The sequence below is a fragment of the Eptatretus burgeri genome, chromosome 1 (genome assembly GCF_056783735.1).
Source record: "Eptatretus burgeri isolate ZD-2024b chromosome 1, Ebu_testis_v1, whole genome shotgun sequence".
Taxonomy (NCBI): Eukaryota; Metazoa; Chordata; class Myxini; order Myxiniformes; family Myxinidae; genus Eptatretus; species Eptatretus burgeri.
The window spans coordinates 1,077,841-1,097,500 of NC_140961.1; the positions used below are offsets into that span (position 1 = coordinate 1,077,841).

The 19,660-nt window shown below is 44.3% G+C and overlaps 1 protein-coding gene across 1 annotated transcript in view; it reads right to left on the reverse strand.

Annotated features, from left to right (window-relative positions):
- Positions 1 to 19,660, reverse strand: part of LOC147033756 (uncharacterized) — a 47,895-nt gene that overhangs the window by 3,676 nt on the left and 24,559 nt on the right. Inside the window, exon 3 of the mRNA XM_085870300.1 lies at positions 1,717 to 1,810. Coding sequence (XP_085726426.1) covers positions 1,717 to 1,810 — 94 coding nt within the window. The remainder of the gene's footprint in view (positions 1 to 1,716; positions 1,811 to 19,660) is intronic.

The following is a 19,660-nucleotide window of genomic DNA, read 5'->3' on the forward strand; positions in this document are numbered from 1 at the left end:
GATCATTGTATGAACCTACCAGTCAAGTTTCATCAAAATTGGTTGACTCCTCTAGCCTCCAGAGCTGTCCATTACATACATAGACAGACGGAAAACCTGAGAATAACGGTAGTCGAGCGACCACCCAACATCAACTAACACTAACCAATATACTTGAAAAATCTTCGATTATGCAAAAACAAACAAACAAACGGACCTAAACGTAATACCCTCTCCTTTGGCGAGGCTAATAAATAACTATGAGGAGGCCAACAATCGAAGAAACCAAAATAGCAGTTTGAAAACAACCCGAAAAAGTTCTCCCAAGAACTCGTGGAAACAGAAACAAAATGTGACTATTCCCCCTAAAAAGAGAACCTAGAAAAACTTCTGAAAAGGTATTTTTGAAGACAAAAAAGAACACAAGGAAGCAGAGTGGATACGACACGTGGAAAATAAAATGCAACATCGACAGGAAATGTACCCATTGACAATTGACGAGTTAAAAATTAGAAAACATCTCGCAAAAGCACCGAAATTCAAATGCCCAGGCCAGGATGCGATTCCGAATTTCTGGCTAAAGCAAATACATGCTCTCCACCCTCACTATGCTCGAGCATTTAACAAACTCATCCAAGGGAACCAACCAATGGGCGAATGGCTCACAGAAGGCAACACTTCTGATTCCCAAATCTGAAAAAACCCATCTACCCAACAACATGCAAAGCTTTGACAGGTATAATCACCGATGTTGTTTATGACCACCTCACTCAACAAGCAGCTTCAGAGGCAGAGCAGAAAGGATGCAAGAGAGGATGCTATGGAAGAATGAACCATTTATTGTTAAACAAAACCATACCCGAAAACTGCAAGCTCCGACAAACCAACTTATCAACACCCTGGAGAGATTACAAAAAAGCCTTTGACAGTGTCCAACATTCATGGATTATAGATTGCATGCACATAAACAAAAATGACCCCCAAATAGTCACACTGATTGAGAAAGCAATGATGCTCTGGAATACAACGCTGGTACTACCTTACCTCAAGGAAAGATTGAAATCCCAAGAGTAAAGATGCAATGTGATATCTTACAAGGTGACAGCCTTTTCCTCCTCCTGCTTTGTCTGGCTCTAGACCCACTGAGTAACCTCATCAATGAACAAGGACACGGATACAATCTGATATGCAACAGAAAAATGACCAAAGAAACAAGAAAGGTAACTGACGTTCTGTGCATGGATGATATAAAACTTCGTCCCAAATCATAAGAAATTGGTAGATCAACTGAAACTAGTAAAGCAGTATTTGGAGGATATCTGAATGGAGTTTGGTCTTGACAAATGTGCCAAGTGCACTTTTATACAAGGAAAAGCAAAAAGAACAGACAACATCTCAATCGATGAAAGTACAACAATACAGGAATAAGAAAACGAAGTATCACACAAGTACATCGGAATAGAAGAAGGCCCCCAGCTATAACACAAAACAATGCGGAAAATAATCAGCAAAGAGTACGTTCGCATAATAAGACTAATTCTGAAGTCATTCCTCTCCCCCAAGAAACAAAAACAAGGCTATAAACAAACTTGCAGTGCTGCTATTCCAATCTAGCTGTGCGATTATAAACTGGCCACAAATGGAGATCAACAATTTAGACACAAAAACAAGGAAAATTTTAACTATTCACAAGATAGATGTTCTACAAAAACCAATGCATACTGAGGTTGTACTTACCAAGACGAGAGGGAGGAGGTGGTTTGATGGAGCTCAACCAAGTGCACAGAACATCGTGTGACGGACTAGCGGAGTATGCGAAGATCTCAGCAGACTACCGGATGAGAATTGTACATGAGTAAGAAAACAACAGACCAGAAATGGGATCCTTAATCCATTTAGCAACAAACTTTCAAAACCAAGTTCAAATTACAGATACTTCAAAGGAAAACGAAACAGAAACAAACACAGCCCCAATGATTGGAAAGAAGGACAGGATTTCTTCTGTGTGGTGTATTTCGTGTGACATTTGTGTACAGGTGTGTTACATAATTAATGAGACATGATTGGAACTGCCACTTTATAACTGCTGGCAGTGATGACCGGGAACCAAGACGTCCCACTTTGATGGGACACCAGTAGTATAGGAAAGAGGGATTCTGAACTACCTGGTATTAGTATAGGAGAGCTCCAGAGCTCTTGGGATGCTCCCAGACCCATACTGTACTTTTGGAGATGAATATCGGCGTCTTGAGGAAACCAAGGTCTGACTTGAACCACCGAGATTTACATTTAGACATTGGTATTTTTCTTGGTATACCCATTTAACATGGCTACCATGAAAGATACGAGGCGTGACATTGCTATGAAATTCAATATTGCGGCCTGATTAATAGCGAGGCTAAAGAAACTGGAGACAGCCAAGCCAATGCTTTTTGCTTTTTTTTTTTTTTTTTTTTTTTTTTGCTTTTTTTTGCTTTTGCTTTGCTCTGGCTTCCGGTTCTGGGTTTGGAGCGACGGCAGGGTCTCTCGGGGCTTTCTGATGACTTTCACAAAGTCAAGTTTCCGGTCGTTATCTGTCCTGTTTTAACTTTATTTTCTCACCTCCATGTTTCTGTGTGTTCCTCGTTCGGTTTTGTTTCAAAAATCATGCTATTTTGTGAGTTTTCGTCGACCTTGTCTTACCGGGTTCCTTGAGGCCTACCCATCCTTCCCCTCTTGGTGAACGATCGTTTTTATTTGTATTCTGTCCCAATTACCTTCAATTCCGATTTCCCACAATTTCCCAACGCCCGAATCCCTCCCATCTAAACACTCTGTTTCTTGTCTTAAATCCAAAACAAAAAAAAAAAAAAAAAAAAACCTTTCTCCTTGCACACCCACGAGTCCCGATCCTTCTTCTTATTCTTCTTCTTCCTCCTTCTGCCGGCACACCATCTTTATTCTACTCGAACTGACCCACTCTCGCCATTACCTTCACCATTTCTTCCTACATCCTGCCATTCCCGAATCTTACCTATTCTTCAAAAAGTACATCAAAAATTAATAATCTTCCTTGTAACCTTTCGATCTATACACCTCCTGAAACCACGTGTATCTTTCCACCCTCCACCTGGTACGTTTCATCGACCCAGCAGCGTCACTCTGCGTTTATAGTTCCAAATTCACCATACACCTCCACAATTTTACTTCAACCTTCCCTTTACCGAATGTTACGCAATCCTTATTTAAAATAAATAAATTAATTCACTTTTGACTATACACCTCCCATAGCCATGTGCTTCTTCTGTAACCACGTGATCTGTTTACACCCCCTGCGTTTACTGATCCAATTTCACCATTCACCTCACAATTTTTTCTACAACCTTTCCATGATCTAATCTGATGAAAACTCTCTCAAACAATAATAATAAAAACGATCTCTTATAATGCTTTATCTTCCTCTTTCACACATGTGGTACTTTTTACTGTATCATAATTCAGGACTCTTCTACTATTTAAACAGACTGCTCTCAATTCGACCTTTCCTTCATACCTTGCCTAAAAAATCCAACTGTTACAGCGTTTCTTCTCTCCATTCTCTGAATTCGCCTTTGTTGCATCCATCAAGAAATGTCTTTAATTACATCTTGAACCAAAAAAATGTTAAAACCCCAGTTTGCTGTGAATGTTCACTTTCCATCAACCATTCTTTTTTTTTCCAACTTCAGTGCCAACTCACCTCTCTCACCCCTCACTCTCAAAGCAACAATCCCACTCTTCTCCCTCCAAGTCTTCCTCTCACCTTTCTCTCTCAACTCTTCCCACTCACCCTTCTCCCTCCATTCACCCCTCACTCACCCTTCTCAAAGTTGCCCCCCTCACATCCACAAAGCTGCCTCCTTCCCCTACCTTTTCGCCTCCATCTCATCACTCCACCTCCGCAAATCCTCAACTGCCTTCTGCCCCCTCTCCCTCAGCACCACAGAGCCTTTTCTCCTCCTCATCCGGCCCCCTCCCCTAGCTATTCTGCAATCTCCCACACCCTTTCAACAACTCTCCTTACCTCCCCCCCTCCTCCCTTGTCCTACCCTCCCCCTCCCCTCCCATCCCCTGCACCCAAAGCCTCCTCCACTCCCTCTTCATTAATAGTGTGGACCTCAAATATCCAGGGCTTTCGCTCAAACCTTACACATCTTTCCATACAGACTGCCACTGAGAAAGCAGACATAATCTGCCTTACAGAAACTTTCCTCCTCCAAGACGTCTCTGACTCCCAAATATCTCTCCCTGGTTACTCCCTCCTCCGGTATGACAGACCTGAGCCTCGTCCTGGTGGAGGAGTTGCTCTTTTCATCAAAGACTCTATTCCTCACTCTCCATCCACTGCTCTCACTCCCCCACACCCCCAGGAATACCTCTGGCTATGGCTTCCCCTCCATCCCACCTCATGTTAATATGTGTACTGTACCGTCCACCTAACAGTGATGACTCCATTTACACCTCACTATCTGAAAACATGGACCAACTTCTATCTTCTCATCCAAACTCTCTCTTCCTCATATGTGGTGACTTCAATTGTCATCATGTCAGTTGGCGAAGTGTGGTTACCTTGAGACCCACCGGGTCGTTTCGTGTGTGTGTGTGTGTGTGTGTGTGTGTGTGTGTGTGTGTGTGTGTGTGTGTGTGTGTGTGTGTGTGTGTGTGTGTGTGTGTGTGTGTGTGTGTCCGTTGGCCCCGTCTTTAAGTCGGATTGTTAAGTGCTTTTGCTCATTGTACATTGCCTGCCTTTTATTCGGATAACTCTGCTCTTTTTGTGCTTCCCCTCTCCGATTAATTATTCTTTATAAATAAACCCATGCTAAATGTACCAGCTCGTTTTCTGTGCTTTCTTTCGTTGGCTGAGCAATGTGCGTATTGAGAAATAGGAAAGCCATTCGTGCCGGAAATTGTTCTTTTGGTCCGGTGCGGCTTTGGTAACTTCCGTTAGGTTATGCCGGATCTGAGTCGGTGATAGCGACTCAATTCGAACAAAGTCGGCCGAGGGTGTGGTTTCCTGGGAGTTGGATGGCATGAGTACTCAGGTAAATTGGAATTAGACAAGTGGACCCTACCTCACGCCGTCAAAATATTGGCAACCACGGTCCACGGAAAAGAAAAGAAGTATGTAAAAAAAAGGGTCTGATGTTACAGTGTAAGACTTACACGACACAGCTGGAATTCAGCAAGGTCTGTTTGTACTTCCGTCTTTCCAAAACCGCTACATGGTTGGTGCTCGTGTTGCTAGTAGCAAGAAAGCTTTCACAATCGCGGAGGAGCTTATTTTACCCAGTGCTGTTGATACGTGTCGAGAAATTCTTGGAGAGGCAGCTGTAACCAAACTTCAGTCCGTATCACTCTCTAATGATACTGTGATGAGAAGAATTGTTGAAATGAGTGACGACATTGAATGCCAACTGGTGGAAAAAAATAAAGACCGGTCCGTATTTTTCCATTCAGTTGGATGAATCTACTGACATTAGCAATAATGCTTTATTGTTAGTTTTCGTGAAGTACTGCGGGGACAGTGATGTTCATGAGGATCTACTGTTTTGCAAAGACCTTCCCACAAAAACAGCTGCATATGATTTAATGCTCTGCCTTGATAAATACTTCACTGACAAGAGTATTGATTGGAAGAACTGCGTAGGTGTGTGCACAGATGGTGCTGCATCAATGACAGGAGTCCATCATGGTGTTGTAAAACAGATCCAACAGAGGGCGCCAGATGCCAAGAAGACCCACTGCTTCTTACATAGAGAAAATCTGGCAACAAAGCAGATGTCTCCAGAACTGAATGAAGTCATTAATGTAGCTGTTAAAACTGTGAACTTCATCAAGAAGAGTGCACTCAACTCAAGGTGTTTTGCTGCACTGTGTGAAAGACTTGATTCTGATCACTTGCAGCTTCTGTACCACAGTGAGGTGAGGTGGCTTTCAAGAGGACGTATGCTTAATCGCCTCTTTGAACTGAGACATGAAGTCCACATGTTCCTTGAAGAGAAACACTCAGCACTTGCAGATCATTACAGTAATGATAGCTTTTGTGCCAAATTGGCTTACCTGTCAGATGTGTTTGACCAGTTAAATCAGCTCAACATATCCATGCAAGGTCGGAACAGTTCAGTGTTCTTGGTTGCTGACAAAATTGAAGGCTTCAAGAAAAAGCTTGTTCTTTGGAACAGAAAACTGAAGGATGGACGACTTGAGATGTTTCCACTTCTGAGTGAAACTTTGGAATCCACTCCTCATACAGACATATCTGGGCTCATAATCCAGTATTTGACCGAGTTATCACAAAAGTTTGCAGACTACTTTCCAGAGGACCCAAGGCAAGGAAACCTTTGGATTTTGAACCCTTTCTCAGTGGATCCTGCTTCAGAAGATGTGGCCTTGTCCGCTGTACTTGAAAATGAACTGATGGAACTTTCTGCAGACAGTAGTCTGAGGCTTCAGCATGCACAAGTAGACCTTCCTTCATTCTGGATATTGTCAAGCAGTGAATACACTTCTTTGTCAAAGCGTGCCATCAGATTTCTTTTACCATTCATTCACCACAACCTATCTCTGTGAATCGGGCTTCTCGACTTTAACTGTAACAAAATCAAAAGCACGAAATAGTCTAAAAACAGACACTCTGAATGCCACTTTGCGTGTGAGCCTGTCCCCCATCAAACCACGACTTGACCATCTTATTTCCAAGAAGCAAGCTCAAGTGTCTCATTAAAGGAAAGCATAATGATTTGTTTTGGCATTAAGTTTTATTGCCATTTTTCTCATTACGATTCTGTATGATGGGCCTCGAAAATTTCCTCAGAGATAGAGTGGGCCTCGAGTTGAAAAACGTTCAGAACCACTGCTCTAAGTGACCCGTGAACTTTCAGAGTTGTCTGAGAGTCGCAACCTAAATTCCAGGTGCTCAATTTAGAGACGACTCCACTGCTCCACCGAGTGGTCGTTTGTCGCCACCGAACCCCGACCCACAACAATACTTGGTTAAAATAAAAAAAAATCGCTCAGAGTAACAAAGGGAATGGCACTCGGTATGGTGCAAACCTCCACCAGGCTGAACAGTTGACATTTTGAATCACACTGATAGTTCAAATGTGAATCCAGACCTTAACCAAAATCGAATCAACTTGTTTTTGTCACCTAACCAACTCATCCACAACTTTTTGAAATATCATGCCACACACAGTTTTTGGCCTGATCTCTCAATGGTGAAGAATCATTCTTAAAATTCTCTTCTCCGGATCTGTATTCAGAACTTCACCAATATTGAATCGATTTGTCCTTGTTACACACCCAACCTGTCCACCAAGCTTTGTCCAAATCCTTCAACAACCTTTTCAGATATTGTGCTATACCAGGAACCCGACATTCGCCAGGGATATGTTCTGGGAACAACCACCGAATGTTGAAACCGCGAAGCTGGGGGCATCGTTTCAATGTGAAATGGGAGGATAGGTGCCGCGGATTTCCCGACCAACAAAAAAATCCACGAAACATGGGGAAAATCTTGAGAAAATCGACGAAAATCCGCGAATGTCAGGGTAAAATCCGCAAGTTTTTTTGTCATTGTTGCAATGGAGACAAGGGGAATAATGTTATTCGTTCACAGAAGTTCCTGGTTCATGAAAAAGGCCGCAAATGGCGACATCACCAAAGTCAGGTCAAGTCAGGTCAGGTATGGGAGCTTGCACCAGAGCAGCACGTCACTGCGTCCACGTTCCACCGGTACTCCAGGGGCCTTCATGTGGCCATCCCCCAGGGAGATGCCTGGCCCAACACCATCTTCTTGAAATGCTGATGAACCTGCTGCAACGACGAGGCGTGTGGTCGGTCCATTGGCATCCTCCACTCACGAGGCTCCCTCTCTGAGAGAATAAATCTCCAAAGAGATCTGGTACCAAAGGAATTAAGTCTCCATCTCAGATCCCTGGTCAAAGTCCAAGTCTTACATCTGTAGAGCAAGACTGGAAGCACCAAATTATCTTGAAAAAGATATATTATCTTGAAGCGACCAGAGCTTCGTGAATACATCTGGACACCTTCTCAAATCCACATTCCAACTTGTTTGTGTCTTCCATACAAAATTCTCAAGATAGTTCTACATGACAGGCAATTCTTCTTTATATTCAACTTACTGGCAAAGTTCAACCTGTTTACACATTTAATATACAGAGGAGAAATATAATTATGTTAATTCCAAATGGATACACACTTAAAAGAATCGTATCATATTTGAGTACATTCTACTTCAGGTTTAACATATTTTATTTTAATATTGGGTTTTAATCATCATCAATTTATTTATTTTATCACCCCTAAACCCATCTTGATAAAATGTTTCTGCAGGTGGCACCCCACGAAGACCAAGAATCCTCCAGAGGGCATCCCGATTCACTGAATCGAACGCTTTTCAGAGATAAACTATAATAGGCTGCAAGCAGCCCCTGCCGAAACTCTCACCTGCGCTCGGTGAGGACCCGAAGGGCAAGGATAAAGTCAATCGCTGACCTCTTTGGTGTAAAGCCTGACTGCTCTGGACGCTGGTGCTCAAGCAGATGGTGGCGAACCCTATCATCATTATCCGAACAAAGACTTTGCCCAGTACTGAGAGCAGCGCACCCCTCGGTAGTTGTTACAGTCCTGGCGATCACCCTTCCCTTTCCAGAGAGGGACAACAAGGCCCCTCTTCCAGTCAGTTGGCATGATGTCTGTGTTCCAGGCAGAGCACAAAACTGCATGTAATGACATGAGTACAGCATTTCCACCAGCCTTGAGAAGTTCAGCATGGACTCCACAAATCCCAGGAGCTTTACCGCATTTCAACCGGTTCACCGCAGCATGTTTTTCCACAAACGAAGGTGGACCACAGTTGATTGGAGGATCAGCAATATGGATAGTAACACCACTGACATCCAACTCAACAGTTGGTGAAGCAGCCTGATGCAGTTGTTCAAAGTAACCGGCCCAGCGGGCCTTCACTTCGGACTCCTCTGCCAAGAGCCTACCACCCTCTGCTCTAACTGGAGTACACCGAGGGACGGGCTTGGAGGAACACAATGTGTGAACTCCCCTGTAAGCAGGACGAGAATCAATTGACTGCATGTGATGCTCAACCCCCTCACAGATTCCTCGCACATAGACCCCCTTGTCCCCCTCAGCGCATGTACAGCTTGATGCCTCAGTTCTCTAAACAGCTCAACTCTGCCATTAAGCCTGGCCCTGTGACTCTGGTCAATGGTATCCAGTGTCCCTTGGGAGAAAAAATTATTCTTTGCCGTCCGATGAGTTCCAAGACATGCACCGGCAACATCAAAGATGGTGGTCTTGAAGGCACTCCACAACTCTTCAGGATTCCCCAAAGCACCCAGACTCCGAAATCTCATCTCAGCCTGGCCGCAAACTCCTCAGCTACCCTCTCATCCTTGAGTTTGCCAACATCCAGCCTCGGCTGGGATGGTACCATTCTGCTGCATTGAAGCTGAAACTTCAGAGTTGTGACCACAATCCTGTGGTCGGTATTGAGGAACTGACCACTCTGGTGGACCCTTCAGTTCTGGATCATCCTCCAACGAGCATGTGGTCAATCTCCTTTGCCGCACCACAAGCGTTGGAATACCAAGTTCAGCGATGAGCCTGGAGGCGCTGAAACCATGAACCAGCCACCCTAAGTCGATGACTTCTTGCAAAGTCAAGGAACTTAGTGTTATTCTGGTTCACAGTTCCTGACCCATGGGGACCAACACACGTCTCATAACCATCCCTATCAGTTCCAGTTGATGCATTTAAATCCCCCAAGACAAGAAGAGCATCTCGCCTGGGACACTGTTCAACCACAGACTCGAGTGTGACATGGAATGTGTCCTTCACGGTGAGGTCACTCGCCTCACTCGGAGCATAAACAGAGACCAGGGAAATGACACCCAAGGTGAGATGAACGCTTCATCTCACAATGCGCTCATTGACCAGTGTTACCTCAATGATCATTGGAGTCAGCTCATTTTGACACAGCTGCAGCAACTCCATGGGCATGGCAACCATCAGAGCGACCAGACCATTTGTAGGTGTCACCACCCGCCATGATCTCACCACTATCCAGTCTCCGAACCTCAGAGAGTGCTGCAATACCGATGTTCAAAAATTTGAGCTCAGGTGATAACAAAGATAGGTGATTATCCTCTCTTCGGGATGGGACATTCCAGCCACCCACCCAAAGGGACGTCCTCAGGTTAACCCAAGGAGACCGCCGTCTGGTGGACAACACCTCAGCACCACTCTGCCACACACAACAATCTGACCCAGGAAGGTTACCCTGTGGTTTTCCTCTCATCATCTAAGAGTGTTGGTCCCGAAGGATTTGCCCCAATCCCGTCATCCAGTGAGCTGCCTTGCGGAGAGAAGCCGCACAGTAGGTACTCCCACGAAGTGGGTTTTCAATTTTCTTTTCTGTTTTCTTGTGTTTTGCGGAGTGAGGGGTTTTACAGTGGCCGGAGTTCAAATCCTGCCACCAACCTCTTAAAAGAAGTAAAAGTTAACCCAACTGCAGGAGGACATCCGCAGACACGGTTGGGTACGAGATATGGATGACCTTTGGCTCACAAGGAGCTCCTCCACCCTTTGACAGGTTTTGTTTTTAATCCTACTGGGTGTCCACATCATACACCCTCCTCACCAGGAAATCTGGGGGGGGGAGAAGGGGGGGGCAACGATTTAGTTGCCAACAATCCGACCATGAGACACGTCATTGCACGTTTACAATGTACTTGTAGCAAGTCACAGATCTTTATCTGGCCTGACCTGACAATAAAGTCTGGGAATTGATACAATGTAGATAAGGGGGATAACGTTATTGGTTCGCGGCAGTCCCTGCTTCAAAAGGGAAAGTTTTTATGAAAGTTTGAAATGTTTTCGACCAGGATTGCACGATTTCAGTTTCATTAAAGTACACCCGCAGCACCTGTTTTTTTTTGTTCTTCAGCGCACGTAGGTTCAGGGAACGGTAGAGTATCACATGAGCTTCACCATGAAGTCCCCTTCCGCGTTTGCACAGAGGAGAAGGAATACCCTGTCCTTTGCGGCCTTGAAGCCGGCTGCTTTGCTCTCGCGCTGAGAGATGAACGTTCTGGTCGGCATCTTTTCCAAAGCAAGCCGGTCTCATCAGCGTTAAAGACCTGCTCCGGCAGGTACCCCTTATCCTCGATGAAGCTCGTGAGTTCTGCAGGGAATGCCTTGGCTGCATCATTGTCCGCAGAGGCACGCTCCCCTATGAGCTCGGCGCATGCATTGTGGGTAACGTTGTATTCGGCAGCTGATAATAGATGTGGTGAGCGATGTCATTGTGTAATTAGTCCGTATGTAGCTAGCTGCTAATTACACTCATAGACATGCTGAACGTTTCCATTCTTTAACTCACAGGACATGACGTCTTTCCTATCTGTAGGCAGATTATGCGAAGCGTTATTAAAATGTAACAGCTCGGATGGTGCTGTTTGTAGCAAGATGGTGATTCACACGAAGATGCGCTGAATGTTTCCATTGTGTAATGTCCATATGTGGTGACCTGGTAATTACTGGATACATGAATATATGATGTTAGTGTTTTCATTCTGGAAGTAACTCACGGGAGATGGCGTCGAGGGGAATGACGTGTTACACTGGTGAGAGATCCCTCAAAACTAATGTTTATGCTGCGAAGCTACAATTTGTACATACAGTACCGTATGTTTAAAGTGCACACGATGAGATGCCCCACAAAACTCAATTTATCCTGTGAAGCTACAATACATGTTCAGGAAGCAGCTCATGTTCGCAGCTCGTGGGAGATATGGTTTTTGTGGACGTACAGTATTGTACTGTACATACATCCAGCTGCTTTGTGTGTGGCTCATGGAAGATATGTTTTTGATCTGTGTTATGCTCGTGGCTCGGGAAAAGAAACATCGCCACGAAAACCCCAATTAGGCGGGGCAATTTCCCGCGAATATAGGAGCTTGTCGCAAATTATCAGCCGCGAATAAACGGAAACCCGCGAATGTTGGAACCGCAATCGTCAGGGTCCCGATGTGTATTGTTTTTGGCCCCATCTCTCAATGATGAAGAATCACTTTTAAAATTCCAGTATCCGGATCCGGATTTGGATCTTCACCAAAAATTATACGTTGCTGTCCTTGGCTAGTCACTAAAAAAAAAAAAATTCAGAACGATCACTTGAAAACTGTGGCCAAAAATCATGTGTCAAACAGACAGGCAGACAAACAGACAAACGCTGCAGACCAACATACTTGGTGAAAATGATTTTTCACCAAGTGACAAACAAAGAAACAAAAAATGGACAGAATAAAGCACAAGACCAAACAATATACGGTACTTGAAAAATCTTCAATTTTTGCGAGTAACAAGAAAAACGTCAAACATCGCACAATACTTGTGAAATCCATGAAACGAATTTGACCTTAAATATAATTGGTGATTGGATTCAATTTCTAAATATGCAAATCCTCTTCAAATTTTGAAGTCAATCGGATGAAAATTTTTTTTGGTCGATGTTGACCTCAAAAATGATTGGTGGTTAGATTCAGCGATGTGATGTGCAAATCCTCTCCAAATTTCAAGTGAATCGGATGAAAATTGAGGATTTTAGAAATCTCACCGAAGTTGTTGACCTTTTGACCTCAAAAACAATAGACTTCTTGCTTGTGACAAACTCCACCAGGTGGTGAAGTTTCGTGAAGATCTGTTTTAAATTGTGACCTGTAGACAAGTGTCATGCAAACAAACAAACAAACAAACAAACAGATAGACAGACAATCAGACAAAATGAAAAATCGCTCATAGCGTGACACTTGGCGAAACGGAATGCCACTCGGTTGAGAACATACCACCACCAGGTTGAACAGTTAACATCTTGTATGCCACTGATGGGTCGGGTCTGAATCCGGACCTTAACGAAAATCGAATCGCCTTGTTCTTGTCACCAAGCCAACTCATCCACCTCGTTTTGTCATAACTCGTCCACAACTTTTTGAGATATCGTGCTGTACATAGTTTTTGCTGCTTTCTCTCAAATGGTGAAGAATCGCTTAAAAAAAAAAAATTTATCAGATCCGTATCTGGATTCGCGTCTTCACTAAAATTAAGCGTTGCTGTCGTCGGCCGGTCACCTTAATACACAAAATAAATTTCAAAACGATTGCTTCAAAAACCAATTTCGTGATTTCTTGAAGAAATTCAGTGGCCAAAAATTGTGTGACAAGCAGACAGACGAGCAGATAAAGCTACAGACCAACATACATGGCAAATAAATAAATAAATAAATAATTTCCAAGTAATATCACACAAGACCAACCAATATACTGAAAAAATCTTCGATTTTCGCAGGTAACAAATCAGTGATTAAATGATTTAAACCACCGTGTACATGGGAAATGCTGATGACGTGACATGACAGAAACGACACATCGTGCGTACAGAAAATGAAAGTCTGGAGAAATCAACCGAGCTGGGTATGGTTGAGGGAAGAAAAGGAAGAGTCAGATCTTGTATGCCCTGGATGGATGGGGTCTCTCTGGCAGAGCTTCGGAAAGAAGTGCAGGATTAGGATGTTTGGAGGAATGTGATCAGGAATGTCACCAGAAGTCAGGCACGACTTGACGGAACTGGGTAACTGGATAATGTAAATAGCACGTCATGCCGAGTATTTTTATGTCGGAATTGAAAATGGCTGAGGAATCTTCCTCTCAAGACCAAACAGAAGCCCGTTTTACATTTCCAAACAAGGTGGTACCTAAGGGGTCGCATCGCAGGGGTCGTTCCATTCGAGGTCATGGCTTGGTTCCAATGCTTATCAGTGAAGATCATGAACACAGACACAGAAACCTTCCTCTAAGCTTCTCTATCTCTTTGTTTCCCATTGTGGAGCTATTCTCAGCACCCTGAGTGGCGAGTGCCTGTCTTACTGTGCGCGCTTTCGAAAATGAAGTCCTTTATCTCCTTTTAAGCTTTTTATAGTGATCTCTTTAGCCTCAAATATTTATCTCACGTGATGGTGACAAATCTCGCAACACCACATCATCAACAACGATGTCAAGGTAAGAAAGGCCTCTGCACAAGTCAGAATCTCATATGAGCAAATGAAGAACACAAAGTCACTGAAAGTGGAGTTGTTACTTTATCGACCTTCCGGCACCATATTTATGGCAGGTGTACATTGTCTTCAGAAACTCTTCACACCCCTCGACTTGTGTCACATCTTGTTGTTGTTGTTGTTGTTGTTGTTGTTGTTACACCCTGAATTTAAATCGGATTAAATTTAAATATTCTGCCACCGATCCACACAAAATACCCTCAAATGACAAACTGAAAACATGTTTTTATAAATTTTTACAAATTAATTAAAAATGAAAAACTGAAATGTTTTGCGTCAATAAGTATCAGCACCTTCACTATGACACTCCAAAATGATCTCAGGTGCATCCAATTTCCTTTGGTCATCCTTGAGATGTGTCTCCAACTTGATTGGATTCCATCTGTGGCCAATTCAATTAATTGGACATGATTTAGAAAGAAGCACACCTTTCGAGATGAGGTCCCACAGTTGACAGTGCATGTTAGAGGAGAAACTCCACCATGAAGTCCAAGGAACTGTCCGGAGAACTCTGAGATGGAATTGTGAGGTGGCATAAATCTGAGGAAGGGGATAAAACAATTTCTCGAGAGTTGAAATTTCTATCATTAGGAAATGGAAACAATATGGAACTACCCAGACTCTTCCTAGAGCTGGCCGTCTGACCAAACTGAGCAACTCGACAAAAAAGACCTTGGTCAGGGAGGTGAGCAAGAACCCAATGACCACTCTGACAGAACTACAGAGTTCTTTGGCTGAGATGGAAGAACCTGCCTGAAGGACATTAATCTCTGCAGAACTTCACAAATCAGGCTTTATGGGAGAGTGGTCAGACGGAAGCGACTTCTGAGAAAAAGGCACATGACAGCACACCTGGAGTTTGCAAAAAGGCACCTGAAACACTCTGAGAGCATGAGGTCAAATATTCTGATGAGACGAAAATTGAACTCTTTGACCTGAATACAAAGTGCTACATCCGGTGGAAATTGAGCATAACTCATCACCCATCTAACACCATCCCTACCGCAAAGCATGTTGGTGGCAGCATCACACTATTGGGATGCTTTTCAGCAGCAAGAACTGGGAGACTTGTAAGGATAGAGGGAACAATGAATGGAGCCAAATACTGGGAAATCCTTGAGGAGAACCTGCTTCAGAGTGCACACGACCTTAGACTGCGGCGGAGATTTACATTCCAACATGACAATGACCCCAAACATACAGCCGAAGCAACACTGGAATGGCTTCAGAACAAGAACGTGAAAGTCCTTGAGTGGCCCAGCCAAAGTCCTGACTTTAATCCCATTGAAAATCTGTGGAAAGACTTGAGGATTGATGTTCACCAACACTTCCCATCCAACTTGACAGAGCTTGAGAAAATTTGCAAGGAAGAATGGCAGAAAAGCCCCAAATCCAGGTGTGCAAAGCCGATACACACATACCCAAGAAGACTCGAAGCTGTAATCACTGCCAAAGGAGCTTCAACAGTGTATTGACTCGGGGAGTTGAACACTTATTGATGAAAGACATTTCAGCTTTTAATTTTTCATCAATTTGTAAAAATTTCTGAAAATATTTTTTCACTTTTTCATTGTGGGGTATTTTGGGTGTATTGGTGACAAATTTCTTTTTAAATCGAATCCATTTTAAATTCAGGCCGTAACACAACAACATGTGACAGAAGTTGAGGGGTGTGAAGAGTTTCTGAACACACCGTGCATGGAGTATCCACTTTGTCGGGGAGATCCGTGGTTCGATTCCGTCCCTGGCCGAGTCATACCAATACCAAAGATTAGCATTTCGATGATAGAGCATATGGGCAAAGCCTCCTTGGGTTGGCGTGTGTGTGTGTGTGTGTGTGTGTGTGTGTGTGTGTGTGTGTGTGTGTGTGTGTGTGTGTGTGTGTGTGTGTCAAGGATGTGAGAGATTTCTCCTTAATTGCCCCAATTATTACAGAGAGAGTCAGGATCATAAGATGGTGTCACTGGCACACAGAATACTTGGATAACTTTCCATTTCAGTTGCACTTTATGACACACAAGAAAGTTTCTTCCGACAGCATCGAATGCATATCGTCGTGTCTGAGGCTCCGTTAACAAGGTGTGCCTCAGTGCCGGGACCTTTACTCTCAGGGTACGGCCAAACAGTCAATCACTGCACTGCGTTCATTATTATTATTATTATTATTATTATTATTATTATTATTATTATTTACTGTTGCCCAAATGAGCTGGAATTGACAGCACACGCACAGGAAGCGGATGGCTCAAACACGTTTTCTTACCTTTTAAAAGGTTTATTTTGTACTCGGAAAAGTACACCTGTCCCCAGTGAGGAGAAAAGTTTAAGTTAATCTATCCATTTTAAGTAATATATCATGGACTTTGAAAAGGTCATTTGTGATGCACTCTTGGTTTCACTCAGAGCCCAAAGCTCTGCGCTACTTATACCACCCACCGCAAAATTGTGGTGCAACATAGGACAGGGGCACTGAGCTCTATAATATGGAGGCTTGCTGATGAGGCCACGCCTCATCAATGGGATTCACTACCGACCAAAATTTCCATCGTAAACAATGTAGAAACAAACGAACAAAGATGAGCAGGTTTTTTAAATAAACTGAGTTTACATTCTTTATGGGGCTTTTTCATGTTGTGGTGAGGACAAAGGTGATGGCCAGTGACTTAAGTTTTTTCATGTTGTGGTGAGGACAAAGGTGACGGCCAGTGACTTCAGTTTTTTCAGCAAGCCAGTGATCCGGTTATGTTTTGATCAGTGGGCAGCAGAGGTTGGATTTGTCCAAAAAGAGTGCAAAATGTCCCCGTTTGCGAAATTTAATTTGGCATCAACATTACTCATTCCGGTTCTCCCGTCATCTCAAAATTTATTGTTGAGCTTTTCAAATGCAGCACGAGAGGCGGCGGTCATAAATGGGAGGCAGACGAATGCACGCACTGACACCTTGGTTCACAATATATAATACATGACTTCCCTTCCAAAGAACTTCAACACAGAAAGAGACCATTCGGCCCGTGAAGTCTGTGCAATGGTTGCCAACCTATGACTTTTTCTATGTAGAGTCAAGGCTTGTGGAAGAGCGAAAACACTAAACGGATCAGGACGCAACAGGACAAATGTAACAGTAGCGAGGGCAGGGGGGGTACACCAACAGTGCGGTTGAAAGACAAAATAGAGGGGGAAATTGGACAAACAATGGGGTAGGGAGAAATGGGATGGACAGGATGGATAGAGAAGGAAACTCTTTCTCCCCCCCCCAAATCCTCCCTATCCCACTCCTCTCTCCCCCCCCCCTCTCTCTCCTCCTCTTTCCTTTCTCCCCACTCCCTCCTTTCCTCTCTCCTCCGCCCCCACTCCCCTCCTCTCTCCCCCCACTCCCCTTTCCCTCTCCTACCCCCACTCCCCTGCACTGTTTTAACATACCCCATTTCATCCAATACTGCAGCAAAACCAGCAGATTGGATCCCCCCCCCCCACTTCCTTTCAAGTCCCCCTCCCAAGTCATTCTCCCAAACGCAAGTCCAGAACACCCCCTTCTCCTCCTCACTCTCATCCCCGTTCCCTCCCCTCTTCCCCCAATGGCCCCTCTGTCCCCCACTCCCCTCTCTCTATGTCCATGCTCCATCTTTTTTGAAACGGCTTTAATTTCTTTTTCAATTTTGTGTTTTTTCACTTTCGCTATTGAATTACTTTTATTTGATACAAGCAAATAACATCCGTCACATCTCAAACAGGAATACTAAGAGAGGGAAGAGGGCGGTGGGAGCGGTGGGACAGAGAAAGACAGAAGGGAGAGGGTGTGAGGGGGAGAGGAGTGCTTCACAACATGTTGCTATATACTGAAGGAGGTAAGGGATTGGAGGAGTGGGTGGGAGTGAAGAGGATGGGGAAGCAAGGAGGGGGAAGTGGGGATGGGAAAGGGGGTGCTCTGGACTTGCGTTTGGTAGTGGGACTTTAAGAGAAGAGGGGAGGGTGTCGACTTACATTTGGGAGGGGGACTTGAGGGTAAGCAGGGGCAGGAATGGTTCCGTCTGCTGGTATTAGTACAGGATTGAACAAAATGGTGTACGATAATTCAGCAGATTGAAACAAGATAGCAAAACAACCCGATGCAACTTGAACTCTGGCTGCCACACTGTTTACCCAATCTGGAACTGGATCTCTCCGAGGGGGTCCCACACTGCCTGGAGTGCCAAAGAACGTACGGACAGGACAATTGAACACACCTCTGGTAGCCGGACCCACAGCCAAGCCCAACCCCGCAGTCCAAACCCTGCAACCTGGTCCAGGCCAAGAGACCTTAGAGCCCACTGCACCCTAGCTGCAATGCTTACAAATGCCCAGAGACGCCAGTGTTCATGCCTTTATTTATGTTCAGCACACGCATTACAACCCCAAAATGTGATAAGCCCCATAATCTCTCAACCCGAACCGAATCCCAAAAATGATTTCTGATTCACACTGTCACACTGATTGAATCGATGTCACACTGATTGAATCAATCTCACACTGATTGAGAAAGCAATGATGCTCTGGAACACAACGCTGGTACTACCTTACCTGGAGGAAAGATTGAAATCCCAAGAGTAAAGATGCAATGTGATATCTTACAAGGTGACAGCCTTCCCCTCCTCCTGCTTTGTCTGGCTCTAGCCCCACTGAGTAACCTCATCAATGAACAAGGACACGGACACAATCTGATATGCAACACAAAAATGACCAAAGAAACAAAAAAGGTAACTCACCTAGTGTACATGGATTATCTAAAACTATTCATCCCAAAATGATAAGAAATTGGTAGATCAACTGAAACTAGTAAAGCAGTACTTGGAGGATATCTGAATGGAGTTTGGTCTTGACAAATGTGCCAAGTGCACTTTTATACAAGGAAAAGCAAAAAGAACAGACAACATCTCAATCGATGAAAGTACAACAATACAGGAATAAAAAAACGAAGCATCACACAAGTACTTCGGAATAGAGTCACCAGAGTCACAAGGCCAGGCTGAATAGCAGAGCTGAGCAGGTCAGAGAGCTGAGGCGAAAACTGTGCGCGCACGAAGGGTGGACAAGGAGGCCTATATACGAGGAATCTGTGAGGGGGTAAAGCATCACCTGTGGACAGGTGATTCTTGTCCTGCTTCTAGGGGAATTCGTGCATTGCGTTCCTCCAAGCCCATCCTTCGGTGTAATGCAGTTAGAGCAGAGGGTGTTCGGCTCTTGACAGAGGAGTCTGACGTGTAGGCCCACTGGGCCGGTTACTTTGAGCGGTTGTACCAGGCTGATCCCCCAGCTGTCGAGTTGGACGTCAGGGGTGTTACAATCCCTGTTGCTGACCCTCCAATCGTCTGTGGTCCACCTTCGTTTGTGGAAACACAGGCTGCGGTGAACCAGTTGAAATGGGGTAAAGCTCCAGGGATCTGTGGCATCCATGCTCAACTTCTCAAGGCTGGTGGAAATGCTGCACTCGTGTCGTTGCATGCAGTTCTGTGCTCTGCCTGGAACACAGGCATCATC